At 46.7% G+C, this 13,491-nt stretch overlaps 3 protein-coding genes across 6 annotated transcripts; all 3 read right to left on the reverse strand.

Annotated features, from left to right (window-relative positions):
* Positions 1-3,095: 3,095 nt before the first annotated feature.
* On the reverse strand, positions 3,096-5,726 carry gpx2 (glutathione peroxidase 2). The gene is made up of 2 exons (XM_037485752.2): positions 4,465-5,726; positions 3,096-4,065 (listed from the first exon to the last, which is right to left on the reverse strand). The coding sequence occupies exons 1-2, from the start codon at positions 4,684-4,686 to the stop codon at positions 3,712-3,714; spliced, it is 576 nt and encodes a 191-aa protein (XP_037341649.2). The 5' UTR covers positions 4,687-5,726; the 3' UTR covers positions 3,096-3,711.
* A 3-nt stretch (positions 5,727-5,729) lies between these two features.
* On the reverse strand, positions 5,730-9,324 carry LOC119227207 (ras-related protein Rab-15-like). Its single transcript, XM_037485753.2, has 7 exons — positions 7,976-9,324; positions 6,940-7,000; positions 6,780-6,840; positions 6,615-6,692; positions 6,416-6,505; positions 5,973-6,038; positions 5,730-5,893 (listed from the first exon to the last, which is right to left on the reverse strand). The coding sequence occupies exons 1-7, from the start codon at positions 8,097-8,099 to the stop codon at positions 5,753-5,755; spliced, it is 621 nt and encodes a 206-aa protein (XP_037341650.1). The 5' UTR covers positions 8,100-9,324; the 3' UTR covers positions 5,730-5,752.
* A 146-nt stretch (positions 9,325-9,470) lies between these two features.
* On the reverse strand, positions 9,471-12,846 carry LOC119227208 (protein max-like). Of its 4 annotated transcripts, none has more exons than XM_037485758.2 (4): positions 12,660-12,846; positions 10,767-10,874; positions 10,288-10,411; positions 9,471-10,180 (listed from the first exon to the last, which is right to left on the reverse strand). In XM_037485758.2, exons 1-4 carry the CDS (start codon positions 12,693-12,695, stop codon positions 9,996-9,998), a joined length of 453 nt encoding a protein of 150 aa, XP_037341655.2. In that variant the 5' UTR covers positions 12,696-12,846; the 3' UTR covers positions 9,471-9,995. The 4 variants fall into 4 exon arrangements, with proteins under 4 accessions (XP_037341655.2, XP_037341653.2, XP_037341654.2 ...); XM_037485756.2 differs by having other exon boundaries at positions 9,471-10,204; XM_037485757.2 differs by having other exon boundaries at positions 10,288-10,426.
* Positions 12,847-13,491: the final 645 nt, after the last annotated feature.

Below are 13,491 nucleotides of genomic sequence, written 5' to 3' on the forward strand. Positions count from 1 at the left end.
AAAGATCAGCTCAAGAATAATGCAACCCTCAAGGCTACAAACACCTACTTCACACGTTCATCAAAACAATTTAAAAAAAAAAAAGTTCACTTTGGCCTTGAGAATCAATCACAACCCGATGAATCATTATTCGTTATGCCCATTCATTAAAATTGTTAACTCAAGCATTTCGCGATGGCCACTTAGCATAATTGCAGCACACACATTCCGGCAAATAATAAAGCAGCACAATGCTCCTCTTTGTCTTTTATCTGGGCCCGAGCTTCTATTCCCTCCGAGCCCGACGCACCAACAGAGAGAGAGACAATAGAAACGCGAGCTCAGTTTAGCAACAGGAAGCATCCCTCTGTGCACGTTAGAGCGCCTCGACCACAAGTAAAGCACAATCGCTATTGTTATTGTCAACAAGTATGAGGCAACAAAAAAAAAAAAAGAAGAAGAAGAGGGAAATAGAAACACCGCCCTACTGGTAGACGTGTGGGAGGCGTCGGCTTGTTACTCGGGGGGGGGACGCTCAGGTCGGGTTTCCGTTAAGTTCGCACGTTGAGGCCTTACGGCGAGGAACAACTGACCTTTGGACCCGACGCGTTTCCCCACACGTTTACGTCTGCATCTCCACCTTCATTTAGCGGCGTGTTGGCCCATTGCGGGGTATTAAAACCGAGCATGCCTGCCACCCCCCCACAAACATTGATGCAAAGTTCCAGCCTTTGCATGAGATCATTCCCCTAAAATAAAATCCCATGAGAGAAGAGCTAGAAGCGGCGTGGTTAACGGCTGATGATTTCGATGGGACAAAAGCGGAGATTACGGACCCTCTAGTAAACAGCGCCAGTGTATGATCAGTCATGCAGGTCAACTAAGCCCATTAGGAATGCTGAAAAAAACCCTTGATCCGCAGCCGAAGCGTCCCTTCTTTCACCCGACTCAAGTTATCTCCGCTCCGAGCCAAGCTATCGGAGCGGGCCCAACGTCCCACCTGCATAGCGAGAGACTGGCTCGATACGGCTGATGTTTTGTAAATAACGCCGGTTCAAAATGTGGACTTTGAGTGACGTTTCCGGGGCCTGTTACTAATTAAACTTTGTGTTTGCCTTTGCTTGCTCAGCGTGGCCAAAAGCCTCCTGTTCTACCGCGAGGCCATGAACTGTATAACCTACCTATCCTGCAACCAGAATGCTTTGTGTATTTATTCTGCACATTATGCATCAATAAGTCAGCCAACGGACAGATTGGGTTAACATCTGACCATAGCGTCATGGTTGGGGGGAGGCATGGGAGACACCTCTGTTGTGCATAATGCAGCATGGTCTGATGAACCTGCTCGGCCTAATCAGAAGCAACGGAAACAAATCAGAGGTATGGGGGGATATCGGAACCGTGACTAACATATACTGATGTTTACAGAAGACCCGTCCGGTAGGTGACGCGTGTTGTCCCACCTGTGCAGCGGGTGCAGGCAGGGATCGATGCCCTTGACGCGGTGTGCTCTGACCCGGTTGGAAAAAAAAGGTGCATTATTAAGAACAAAACCACTGGCAGCGCTCGCGCATTGGCTGCACGCGGACGCGAGCATTGTCCGCGTGCAGATGTTGCGTGTAACGTCGTGCGCCTCGCGCCACATGACCGCCGCCGCCGCCGCGCTCCCCTCCCCGGCTCGGCTCACCTTTCCTCGTCTCCGCCCCCCTCCCTCCGGAGCTCCTGGATGGCGCACAATGCGAAGTGGGCTTCTCCTCCTTTCGTTTCAACTCGTAACAACAACAATTCCGTGAGGTCCGACCCGCGAACGGGCGCCGCGCGCTTCTTTACCTTCTCGGTGGGGGACGGGGAGGGGGGGGGGGCGGGTGAGGAGAAGCGGGGGACGGGGGCGAAACGTGTTCGTTCCGGTTCGCTGTCGTCCTCCGACCGGTAACTTGGAAGTTTGATAGAAAGTTTGCGTGGCTTTGCGTGGCTGCGCTATGCAGCTGCTGGAGGGATGAGATCATACAGGCAGACTCCCCCCCCCCTCCCTCTCTCTCTCTCTCTCTCTCTCTCTCTACCTCTCTCTTCCCCTCCATACCCCGGAGTCTCGCGAGAAGCCGCGGTGGGCAGAAGCATACGTTACCGTGGCAACAGGGCTCACCTGTAGCTGGTGGAGCAGGAGACATGTTTAGATGTCGTATTTGTTATGTTCGGGTTTGGTCAAATTTGAGTAAAAAATATTTTAGATCTTTCCCTCTGAAATGTGACGTAACACCAGCGGAACCCTTTCATCAACTGTTGCAGTTTCTGTTAAATATGCATATATAATTCAATTTGAAATAATGGAGGGGTGGAGCGGACTTAATACAAGCTTTTTCAATATCATATCCTTCATTGCCCTTATCTGATATCAGGTAGAATTGTAAAGAAGCTAAATAATCGCTTGCAAATACATGCACATGCAAATAATAAATATTGTCGAGGGATGGATTTTTGTTCATGTGTGAGTTAGGTGTATCTAATATTAGTTTATTATTTTATGCTTTTATCCAAAGTGACTTTCAATAAGTGCATTTCAACCATAAATGATACATTAGAGTTTGAGGGAATTTAATTGAGCGATTCATTTCTCACATTTACACAATCTTTGGTTGTGTTGGGGAGCAGTGCAGCGTGAGGAGGAGAGGCCCCTGGCCCTCCTCCTCCTCCTCCTCCAATATTTGCTGTGCCTAATAGGCAACAATACTGGGCTGTAAGCCAAAGACCATTTGCCTTGTGGAACAAATATTAGTAAAATGCCCTTTTGCATCCTGATGTTACAAACATTTAAATGCGGCATGCAACAACAGGGAGTGAAGCAAACTAATGTTTGTTTTTTACGGGTGTTCCCTGTAGCAACCTGCTAAAGACATCGAGGCCCTGCCTGGCCTGCGTAGTTTGTGGCTATGACATCATCATCACCCGATGTGGACGTGAGTGAATGTGCACAGAGCCCCACAGCTAACCTGCAGACCTTGGAAACGACGCGCGCTGTGCATGAGAAAATCGATGCTCCTCAATGCGGGATTCAGGATTCTTGCCTTGGAGTGTCATGGTGGCGGTAAAGAGTTCCTGCTGCTGCGCGGGCCACGGGGTGTCAGCAGATCTCACTGGGAAATGTGGAAGAAAGAAGATCAACAAATCAGCAGCAGAGAGGACGCGCGGTGCAAAGCGCTTAAAATGTGCAACGGCAGCGCGCCTGATGATTACACGCCCTCCCCGCTGTTTGTCGAGCCTCGTTATGCCCACGCAGAGCTGTGTCAGACGTGACACCATCTATTTTTGTCAACCATGCATCAGAGCAACACGTGGTCACAGGTGGTGCCTCACTGGTCACGTGGTCCGATTTAAAAAAAAAGGAAGACACGGCAGTGAGAGAACATATTGATTCTCAGGGTTTTATTCCAGTGCACACATTTTGTGTGTGTGTGTGTGTGTGTGTGGTATATGTATATACGCATGACAGGAGTTGTCCACTTATATGATCAAATCAGTAGCACCACCTGCTGGCCAGACTTTGGTATGACAGGGGAGAAAAATGGACAGAATTTATTTTACATCAAATATCTTCCTCCACTACTCTTAAGCACTTAAAAGCCCTCAGATAATATTCCCTTGGATTTTTTTTTTTTAGAATATCACCGTCATTTAATAAGGCTTAAAATTGAGGAGGATAACATTTGTTCTGATTGTGATACTTGGAGGCCATTGTTAGTTTTTGGTTAATCTTAACAGTCTTTGGATGTCAGGCTCAATGTCAATGGTGGGGAACCTTCTGCTGTATCTTCTAAAGGGCTCTCCCTCCGGCCCGATGAGAAACTTCTCAAAGTTCCACGAGACGTCCGTCCTGCTGACGGGGCTCCAAACCAGAAACTTGGGGTCGTCCACGAGGGAGGCGGGGTCATCGTCGGGGTAGGGGAGCTTATCTTTAAGATAGGCAAAGACCGGATGGGTGCTCGTCCCGTTCACGTCGCACTTCTCACAGATGGCGAAGTTGGGTTGAAAGCCGCCGCCTGGACGCACGTGTTTCAGGGAATTCAAGATCTCATCATTTTTGCAGTTCTCCTGCGAAAACAGTGTGCATTTTTCTTCATGTTTTCCAGTTATTTCGTACTCCACAGTGGCACTGTAGCATAGATTGAGCATTATTTTGGCAGGGTGATCAAACTGTAGCAAACGCGAGTATCGGGCGTGTACTTGCCATCAATAATTACCATCGTTGTCGCGCTAGGGCCGTCATGCTAATCTTCCGATTCACTTTGGTGGCAAATATAACAGGAATAATTGTCATTGGGGGAACGCTTACATGGGGGGCACATGGTTCCGATTCATTAAAATAATGGATTGAAATAGGCTTGAAATTTAGGCGACTAATTTTGTAAAATACATATTATGTTCAGAGAAAGTAACCAATCAGGTCTCATGCGTATCTACGGTCAACCCAAACCACACAGCTCAACTCACCTGATACCCAAACTGGTTACAGGGGAAGCCCAGGACCACCAGCCGGTGGGGGTACTTGGTCTGCAGCTGGTTGAGCTGGCTGTAGTCCCGGGGCGTGGTGCCTCAGAGGGAGGCCACATTCTCGATGAGGACCACCCGTCCCCGCAGCACGTTGAAGTCCAGCGGGTCCCCCTCCAGCGTGGTGGCTCTCAGGTCGTAGAAGGTCTTGGCGATGAAGGTCATCTTGACTCCTCTGCTTTCCAGCGTCCCCGGGATCTCGACCCCAGGGGCTGGACTGCATCCGACTGCGCTTGGTCACCTGACTTTCGGGTGACACCTGACTCGCCTGCCTTTACCGCGGGTGTAGAATGGCTGCAGGAACCTAATCCACGGCGCACAAACGGGACTCTCTGACGGGTCCAGAGAGCTGCACGTAAAGCGCATCAGGTGGTTGTTGCATGATTTACAATGAGGGGCCTTATTTTATTTAGAAAGAGAGCGTACTTTTTAGTTTTCAGGTAGTTATTGTAATTAGTTTAAGTGAGTGTGTGCGCTATACTGGGCATGCATGTGACATCCTCATTGTAAAAGATACAATTGAATCGAATCAGAGTGTATAATGGCATAAATTTGGCGTCGCTATCTATGACATCGTGTCAGATTTCCTTAAAAATTTAATGCGTCTTTCTCAGCAGCGGATGAAAAATACATGAACCTGTCTGGACTCTCCGTGGGCCTCCGAACTTCACTCTCCCTCCCAAATGTAGTGACTCAGCACAATACACCTAATACTTCGGTGTTAAATATGGCAACTTAAATTTATTAACTTAAACATTGCTTGTTTTTTGTAACATCCTTAAGTTTAACACTGAAACATTATTTTAAGCAATGCTTAAATGTGTAACAGACAGTCGGCAATGCCAGGTCCAATCGTAACACACACACACACACACACACACACACAAACACACACACACGCACTGAATATGGCACAAAGCAGTCTCCTTTTGAGGAAATGCTTGGTTTGAGTAAGTAATTCACTTCTGCCTTGTATAGCTTGAATAGATTGAATGTGTACCGTTGCAAATTGGCAAATAGATTTGAGCTCTTACAAATGCATCCAGATGTTTCCCATCACTTATAAGCATGTGTAGTTTGTTCCACCGGGACTCTATCGAGCAAATGCATCGTTTAGTTTAGCAAACCCTGAACACATTCAACAAAGGCGGAGCGGAGGAACACGTGTCTCAAGCTAAAGGAGGAGCCACGTCACACGTCCCCCCCCCCCCCCCCCCCCCCCCCCCCCCGTCTAACAGGCGCAGGCCTTCTGAGGGTCGCCTTTCTCTTCTTCCAGAGCGGCCTGGTCCAGATAGTCATCCAGAGAGCCCAGCAAGTGGTCCACGTGGCGCTCGTGAGCCCGCAGCACCAGCTGGGACAGGCGAGTGAAGGCCTGGAGGGAGGGAGGGAGAAGTCCATTTCCCACGCCGTGAGGGCGACTCTGTGCGCGGATAGTCGTCTTCGTGTCTTACCTCGCTGATGTTATCGCTGGTGGAGGCACTGGTCTCAAAGAACTCCATCCCATAGGTCTCGGCCAGCTGAAATACACAGGTGGATATATCAGAAAAGAGTTTGGGATGCATTTAAATAAAAGCAAAGACAGAAATGAGGAAAGATACATTCGTACGTTATTCCTGTAGCATACGTAGAACTATGTAAATAGAACAGACTCACACAATGTTTTATTTATTGCTTTTCTATTTGTGCAGAACAATTGCTGCTGGGTCTTTATCATGTTGTACAATGATTATATCATAGTGAACTACTTGCCAAACTAATAAACGCACCGGAGACTGTGGAGAATGTGTGGCGGAACATTGGAACCTACTTCCTCCTGGATCTGTATCATTCTACGCGATCCGTTGTAAGCGAAATGCAATGCGAAACCCCCCCCCCCAAAATAAGCTTGAATCACCTTGCTTCCTTGGTCCTTCGTTACCTTCCTACTGGGCTCCTCGTCCGACTTGTTTCCCACCAAGATCTTCTGCACCTCGTCCGGGGCGTACTGCAGGAAGAAAACAAACCACCCCACAAAAGATAACACACACAAAGCGGAGGAATGACCTCGCAGGTCTCGTAGGGTTACCCCCCCCCCACCCCCCCGCCCGCCTCACTTCGTCCACGTCGCGGGCCCACTTCACCAGGTGCTGGAAGGACGACTCGCTGGTGATGTCGTAGACGAAGATGATCCCCTGCACAGGGGGCCACGGGAAAGGAGGGTGTTAGGGGAACAGGCCGCTGCGGTAAGCGGGTTGAAGGCCGGGCCCGGCGGGTGTCACCTGTGCGCGCCTGTAGTACTGTTTGGTTATGGTCTGATAGCGTTCCTGACCTGCGGTGTCCCTGCACACACACACACACACACACACACACACACAGGAGATTACACGGCATGCCGGTTGGAATCACTCTGTCCACGCAGGAGAATTAGACGCCACTCACCAGATCTGCACCCGCACCCTGGTTCCAGCTAGCTGTAGTGTTCTCATTTTGAAATCAACTCCTACGATGGGGTGGGGGGGGGCAAAGATGGAGAAAAAGGACATTTAATTTCAGACTCAACGGCATTTAAAAAGAAGATATTTAATGAAGCTACCGCGATGCCCTCCACAAAAGGTCAAAGTGGAACCACCCAGTTAAGATAATCACACCCTTCCTGAATGACGCGGCACGAGGGGAGATGCAGGTAAAGAGGGGTTTTTTTCAGCTAGGGAACAGGAGTATTATTTGTTATTATTATTATTTATTTACTTCAATCTGTTCCCATTCAGGTGTTATGCCATGAGTCCACGCTTAAAGTCAAATTAGTTTTGGTTACTCGTGCGACGCGCTTTCTGCATTTGTGCTGAAACGACGACGACCACCCGGAAAGGATTTCACATTTGACGCAATCTTCCAAATAACTAGGCGTTAATCTCCTGAGTTCCAGCTCTCGGGCCTGCAGTTTACAAACCGTTTATCTGAATTCACTATTTAGTGAAAACACGGCTGACTATCTTTCCTTGCTGATGAAGAAATAATTGAATCCTCTGTGTAGTTAATCACACAGTCTGAGCACTAATCTCAGCCCTTTTCTGAATAAATAACAGCACATCAAACAATTAGAGGGCATTGGACACGTCTATTTTTTTAATCTTGCCATTGATTGTAACTTTGGGGTTCAAGATCTCTGTGGCATCCTTCAGTATTTTCCCTTTAGGGGCCTGCGCCCCTGTTTGGAATAATACATATTTCAGAGCAGCTTTCTAATCACTTGGTGTTTATTCACTAAGTTTCAGGGTTGTACTAATTCCACTAGCTCAGTAGGCCTGCTTGTACTTTGGACAAAAAGGTCAAACTGATTCAGCTAAAAAGTCAACAATCACCCTGGAAGAAACACCTCCACTGATGTTCATCGGGTTCCACCTGCAACACGGGGCGATGAGAGGAGTCCTGATACTCATATATATATATATATGTATGTGTGTATATGTCTTACCGATGGTGGAAATGTGTGAAGAATCAAAGTAACTCTCCGTGAACCTGCGCAGCATGCACGTCTTCCCGACCCCCGAGTCCCCGAGCATGAGCAGCCTGAACAGCACGTCGTACTGTTTAGCCATGACCCGAAGCTAAGACATCAGCACGTCTCCTCCATGGCGCTTTGGGAACGCTGTTGCTGCGTGCTGCCTTCACGGACCCTCGGAAAAAGAAACCGTGCACTTATTACAGTCGGATTACAGCCGATGTGGGGAAGTTGTGTTAGTTCACAGTTTACATAATGTATACGCTGGTTGTTTCAGTGGATTTTTCTAAAGAAAAAAGAAGAAGAAAAGAATATAGATGAGAATGCTGTCGTTCCATTTGAGTTTATTGGATTATCAGTGAAATGATTATCAGAAATACGACTCGTGCTCTAAAACGTGTCCCACGTCACGGGAAGGCAGCGCGGTATATTCTGTTTTAACACCAACAAACCTCCCCATTTCTATGTATCAGAAAATTCTGTAAAATTGTACACTGTCACTATGTAACGTTGCTAGATAATACCTGAAAGTGAACTTGAAACTTGATTATTCATGCACTTGACATAAGTAATTTAGAGACACTCACTATCCTTAAAAGTCTCCAGTAGATCATCACTCTTTATTGGCTTCTATTAGCAGCGTGTTAAATTTAATGAGCTTGTGGTTATTTCCTTAAGTGGGAAGTTAACTTCACACCAACATTTCTCTCCAAAAATGCATAAAATGTAGCAACGCTGTCAAAGGACGTGATTAAAAACGTGTTGAGTCACAAATACATCCCAAAAGGATAAAATAGTTTATTTATAGTCTCATAATAAAGGTATGCCTTAACTTGCAAGACACCCGTTGGCAGTATGTACAACATACCTGTAATTTCCACAGAATGGAACAAACAAATATTGATTACGTACACGCTAATTTACCTCTGCAAAAAAAAAAAAAGGAAAGAAAATAAAGAAAGTCAAACGTTCCCGGCACGGGGCAAACATTTCAAGGAAAGGCTTTTCTTTGCAGGACTGACACCATTAAAGAGTATACAGTGTTATATACTACACACAGAAATGAACTTCCATTAACAAAAATAAAAGGTCACTGCCTTCACCTGCATTGTGTAACATTCAGTATCCAATAGGGGATTTTTTATTATTTTTTATTACTTGTTGCTGTTGCGATACTTTAATCTGATAATAATAAAAATAGAGGGAAAATAAATAGTTGTACCTGTGGAAAATGCACTAAAACAGCAGGTCAACTTGTTCCTCCTCCTGTGTTCTCTGGAAAATCTCAAGCCAAACATTCTAGAGATCAAACATAACGGGGGGGGGGGAAATGAATTTCGGTGCGTCACTATAAATAAGAGGGGTTCTTTGACTACACGGACATTTTCAAAGACAAAAACCTCAGCCACCTACACGGGGTGAGGAGGGTCGCACCTTGCGTTACATTATGTCAAAAAGCAACTTCACATTCTGTTTGTTTGTTTTTTTGGAAAAGTAGGAATATTTAAAAAGGTAAACTAACCCTTATCACCACTTTGTCGAAGATCAAAAAGTCTCACAACTGCAACAGGTTTGCAGAGGTTGTCCAGAACTTCCAGAGGAGAAACACATATTTCTGTTTAATACCTCGTCGTCTTCCCATTTGATTGGGAAAGGTAATTTCATCAGGATAGAAAACCAAAAAAAAACAAAAGTCACAGCTGCCTCACGTTGGGGGGGTCCTAAAAGTCCACGGATGGAGTGACTGGTTGCTCGCCAGGAGGAAAAAAAAGAAGGTAGAAGCATCTTTTTTGTTGTTGTTTGTTTGTTTGTTTGTTTGTTTGTCTCACACATACTAGCATCCCTCTCACACAGCCCCCACCTCGTCCCGTGGACTGGCTGTGAGAAGGCAGGACTTAGTGCGGGACAGGTTGCGGAGAGGATTCGGGGTGGCGGGTGGCGGGGGGGGGGGGGGGGCTGGTGGGCATAGAGAGTCTGTTCGGAGAGCCGAGGTCTAGCTGGGCTCCGCGCGCAGCTTCTTTCTGTTGGGCGGCTCGTCCGGCTCCGACTCGGAGCTGGAGTCGGAGCCGCCGTCGAAGGCCGACACCGCGCTGCCTTTGCGGTTCGTGTACAAGCTGCTGTCGGAGGAGGAGTTGGTCTGCAGCTGAGTGTTGCCCTTTGCCTTCTCCAGGGCGCGCACTGCAATTGGCAGAAGCAAATGGACTGCAGTCGATCTAATCAAATATTGCTCATTGCAACTGTAAAAAAAACAAGAAGAAGAAAAACAGACCATTCCAACCACTTACCCTGCTGCTCCAACGCTGCATTCTGCTTCTTTAAGTCATCGATGTCTTGCTGGTGGGAATGGTTTTTTCGCCTCATGTACTGGATGTACTCGGTGGCTTTGTCTAGAATCTGTGCTCGGGAAGCCTGTTTGACAGAACTCTGTCAGCAAAAATTTCAGAGAGCCATGGGGGAAAAGCTGCAGTGTCTGTTTGTTCAGGGAGAACAACATCAATTGTGCAAAAACAGTTATACAACGATCACAGTGTCATGCACAGAGTCATCAATGAGTTTTATAACCCGATTATCAAATAATGCTAAAAACGGGCTGACAGTTAACATTAACACAGATAATTGAAAAGCCAATGCCGAAACGCGTGTCTCTTTATTTGGACAAGGTTGCTGCGGAACATAAGGCTCACCTTAAAAAAAAAAAAAAACATTCAACAATCTTTGCTGGAAGAGTCACGGAATGTGGAACATGCACACAATGTCCTCTCACCTTCTCCCCTTGTAATGCAGGCACAGAGTCCCGGAGGCCGTGGAAGCTGTCTTTAATGTGGTCCCTGCGTTTGCGCTCCAGCGCGTTGTGATGGGCTCGCTTGTCTGCCTGCGAAAGGGACGGGCAAAGTGTGTTCTTAAAAAACATGCGTGTCATTTACGCCAGACACTTTGCGATTTATAATACATCAAAAATGAGAAGGCTGAAAATGTGGAAACTCTGCAGCTTTAAATTGCAGTTAAGTTGTGTTTTTTATCTTTCACGGGGTCCTTGTCTGAACAAGTGGTTCATCTGTTTGCAGAACGTCAACTGAAGGGTGCTTCTAGTTGCTTAAAGGGTGGACCAGCGTGTCCTAACAGTCTGGGCACTTTGTCCAACGACTGTCCTTTACAGGAACTCAATTATAACTCCGATGTGTGAAAACTGACTGAACAGGACCACGAGATGCCAAGAAAAAACTAATGTCGGGGGCATTCCATTCTGAACAAAAGACGTATACTTGGGGTGTATGTTTGCAAAACGTGTGTCAAACGTTAAAAGAGCTGAATGCGGCAAAGCAGCCGGAATTCATCTCCTCATAGTTTGTTGTCATACAACTTGCCAGGTGAAAAAACAGGAAAATGTATGCAAATGGCACAAGTATAAAACAGGACAAAATGACTATCATCATTTAGTATTGACACGTTGTCAATAAGAACGTTCCTTATAACAGATTGTAAAATTCAAATATTAAGATTTGATATACCCTGTAACATTGACCTGTCCAGAAATGTGGGCTTAGCGTGCCTAACATTATTTATGTTTACTGTGGTAAGAGGATCGGAAGCTGCAAGCTTAAACCAAGGGGGGGGAGGGGAATCCATGGCTCTGAGAGATCTAGGACCAGATCGATGATCTGTTAAACAACAGCAAATGTGTAATTAATTGCTGCGGGTTTGTAAACCATGGGGAATTCCAATTAGCATGTAGAATATTGATCTTGCATAAGTATGCTTCAAATGCTGCGCACAGTCGTGCAGCAGCGGTGGAGGCTGCCTTTGGTGGAACATTTTTTTTTAATACATTCGTTCCAGAAAGCTGCGGGGAAGTGGGATCTGGACTTGGCATGTCCGTGATGGGCAAAACAAAAACACACATTAACGCATTCGGCTGGTTGTGTTTGCACAGCCGCGTCGGGGGTCTGTTGCGCGTGTATTCGTGTAATTACGGTGACGTCGTTTTAACCCGTAGCTGCCAAGATGGACGTTTTAAAGACTGGCAAAGTTGAAGATACGCCAACTACAATAAATCCTCATATTTGAAGAGAGAGGATAATAATATATGTAATCCATTCAATTCACTTTTAATGCAACAACTGACAATGAGCAGGAATCCACGTTAACTAAACTTTCATTTTAAATTCAAGAGACGAATTCAAAGCCGTATTTAAAAAGGAGTACGGCAGAATGTATTCTTGAAAGTATTTTTATGTCAAGTATTTGTAACCTAATCCTGAGCGAGTCGGTCTGACGTAATTGTGACGTCACCGGCTGCTCCCAGCACCGTGTACCGTAACAACACAAAAAGCGGCGCGACGAATAGTGATCGATGGTTGGTTTAACTGGGTTGCGCGAAACGACGGCTCACTTGACCCCACTTGACATCAGTAAAAACAGGGCAACCTACTCCTCAGACCTGATGTGTTCGACATGGATAGAAAAAAAGCCCTGCCAGGCACTTAGCGCTTCAAAAGTGTTTCTTTCCCAGGTTTGTCTCAAAACCCAGTGGTCAGGCAATAAACACAGCTAGCTAGCTAGCTAACTCAATCCGATAGCTAAGGTTGGCAGGAATGTTAAAGTTGCTGTTCGGCTAACAATTTGGCTAGCTACTCCCAGAGGAAACTAAACCACATACATCGCTGTCGACATCGATGTCATCGTTTTCGCTCATTCTTCGGTAAAGGGCTACGAGAAAGAAAAAAAGAAAACAGGCAGCTGTCAAAACAAAAGTGCGGCGACAACTGGAGGCAAATAATAAAACCTAGCACGGGGCTTCGCTACAGCCGACACATGACGAACGACGGTTTCTCCACACGTGATTCGCCTACACATGGACGGGGGAAAAACATAAACAGCGCAGGCGCAGCGAAGCGAGGCATTGTGGGTAACGGAGTACTCCCGCCGACGCGCGCCCCGCTTCTCACGGGCGACGGTGCCGGGCGCGCGAACTGCATTTCCCACAACGCCGCGGATTTGAACGCCTCCCGTGCGCCGTTATACCCAACGAGTGGCAGAGTCGGCGGGGTTCGGGACGTTTATTTCTCAAACGGATCACAATGTTCTTTTTCTGCACATATATATATATATATCAATAAACATATTAGTAACAACATTTCATCAAGGTGTAATAGAGGGTTCAGTGGCGGCTTGAACAGCACACAGTCACGTTTGGTGTGACATGGTCTCTCCAAAAATAGCCCAACATGTACACAGGGCTCTGCGGGCTGTTTTCAGTAGTTGTGGTCAATAACTAGAATATCATCCTGGCAAAACGATTGTGAGGCCAGATGGTGCACCAGCTCACCACAGCAGCCCCCCCCCCCCCCCCCCCACACTCACCATTCATCGCTGCACAACTTGCCTCGATGGGACCTTTAAAGAGCTTCTGCAGCCAGCCATCACTGCTTATGCACACGCTTACTGCAGCTTCAATGTTCAGAGGCATTTATGCATTTCAATAAGACAAA

Source organism: Pungitius pungitius, chromosome 14, assembly GCF_949316345.1.
Source record: "Pungitius pungitius chromosome 14, fPunPun2.1, whole genome shotgun sequence".
Lineage (NCBI taxonomy): Eukaryota > Metazoa > Chordata > Actinopteri > Perciformes > Gasterosteidae > Pungitius > Pungitius pungitius.

Bases quoted from the DNA above. Each gene is read 5' to 3' on its own strand.
- LOC119227207 (XM_037485753.2), bottom strand. From the start codon at position 8,099: ATGGCTAAACAGTACGACGTGCTGTTCAGGCTGCTCATGCTCGGGGAC. The intron at 6,693-6,779 runs GTGACACCCGCC...CCCCCTGTGCAG, and splicing joins AGTACTACAGGCGCGCACAG to GGGATCATCTTCGTCTACGA. The intron at 6,039-6,415 runs GTGATTCAAGCT...TGTGTATTTCAG, and splicing joins CGAAGGACCAAGGAAGCAAG to CTGGCCGAGACCTATGGGAT.
- LOC119227208 (XM_037485754.2), bottom strand. From the start codon at position 12,695: ATGAGCGAAAACGATGACATCGATGTCGACAGCGAT. The intron at 10,875-12,659 runs GTATGTGGTTTA...TCCCTTTCGCAG, and splicing joins ACATCGATGTCGACAGCGAT to GCAGACAAGCGAGCCCATCA. The intron at 10,205-10,287 runs GTAAGTGGTTGG...GATCGACTGCAG, and splicing joins TGCAGCGTTGGAGCAGCAGG to TCCATTTGCTTCTGCCAATT.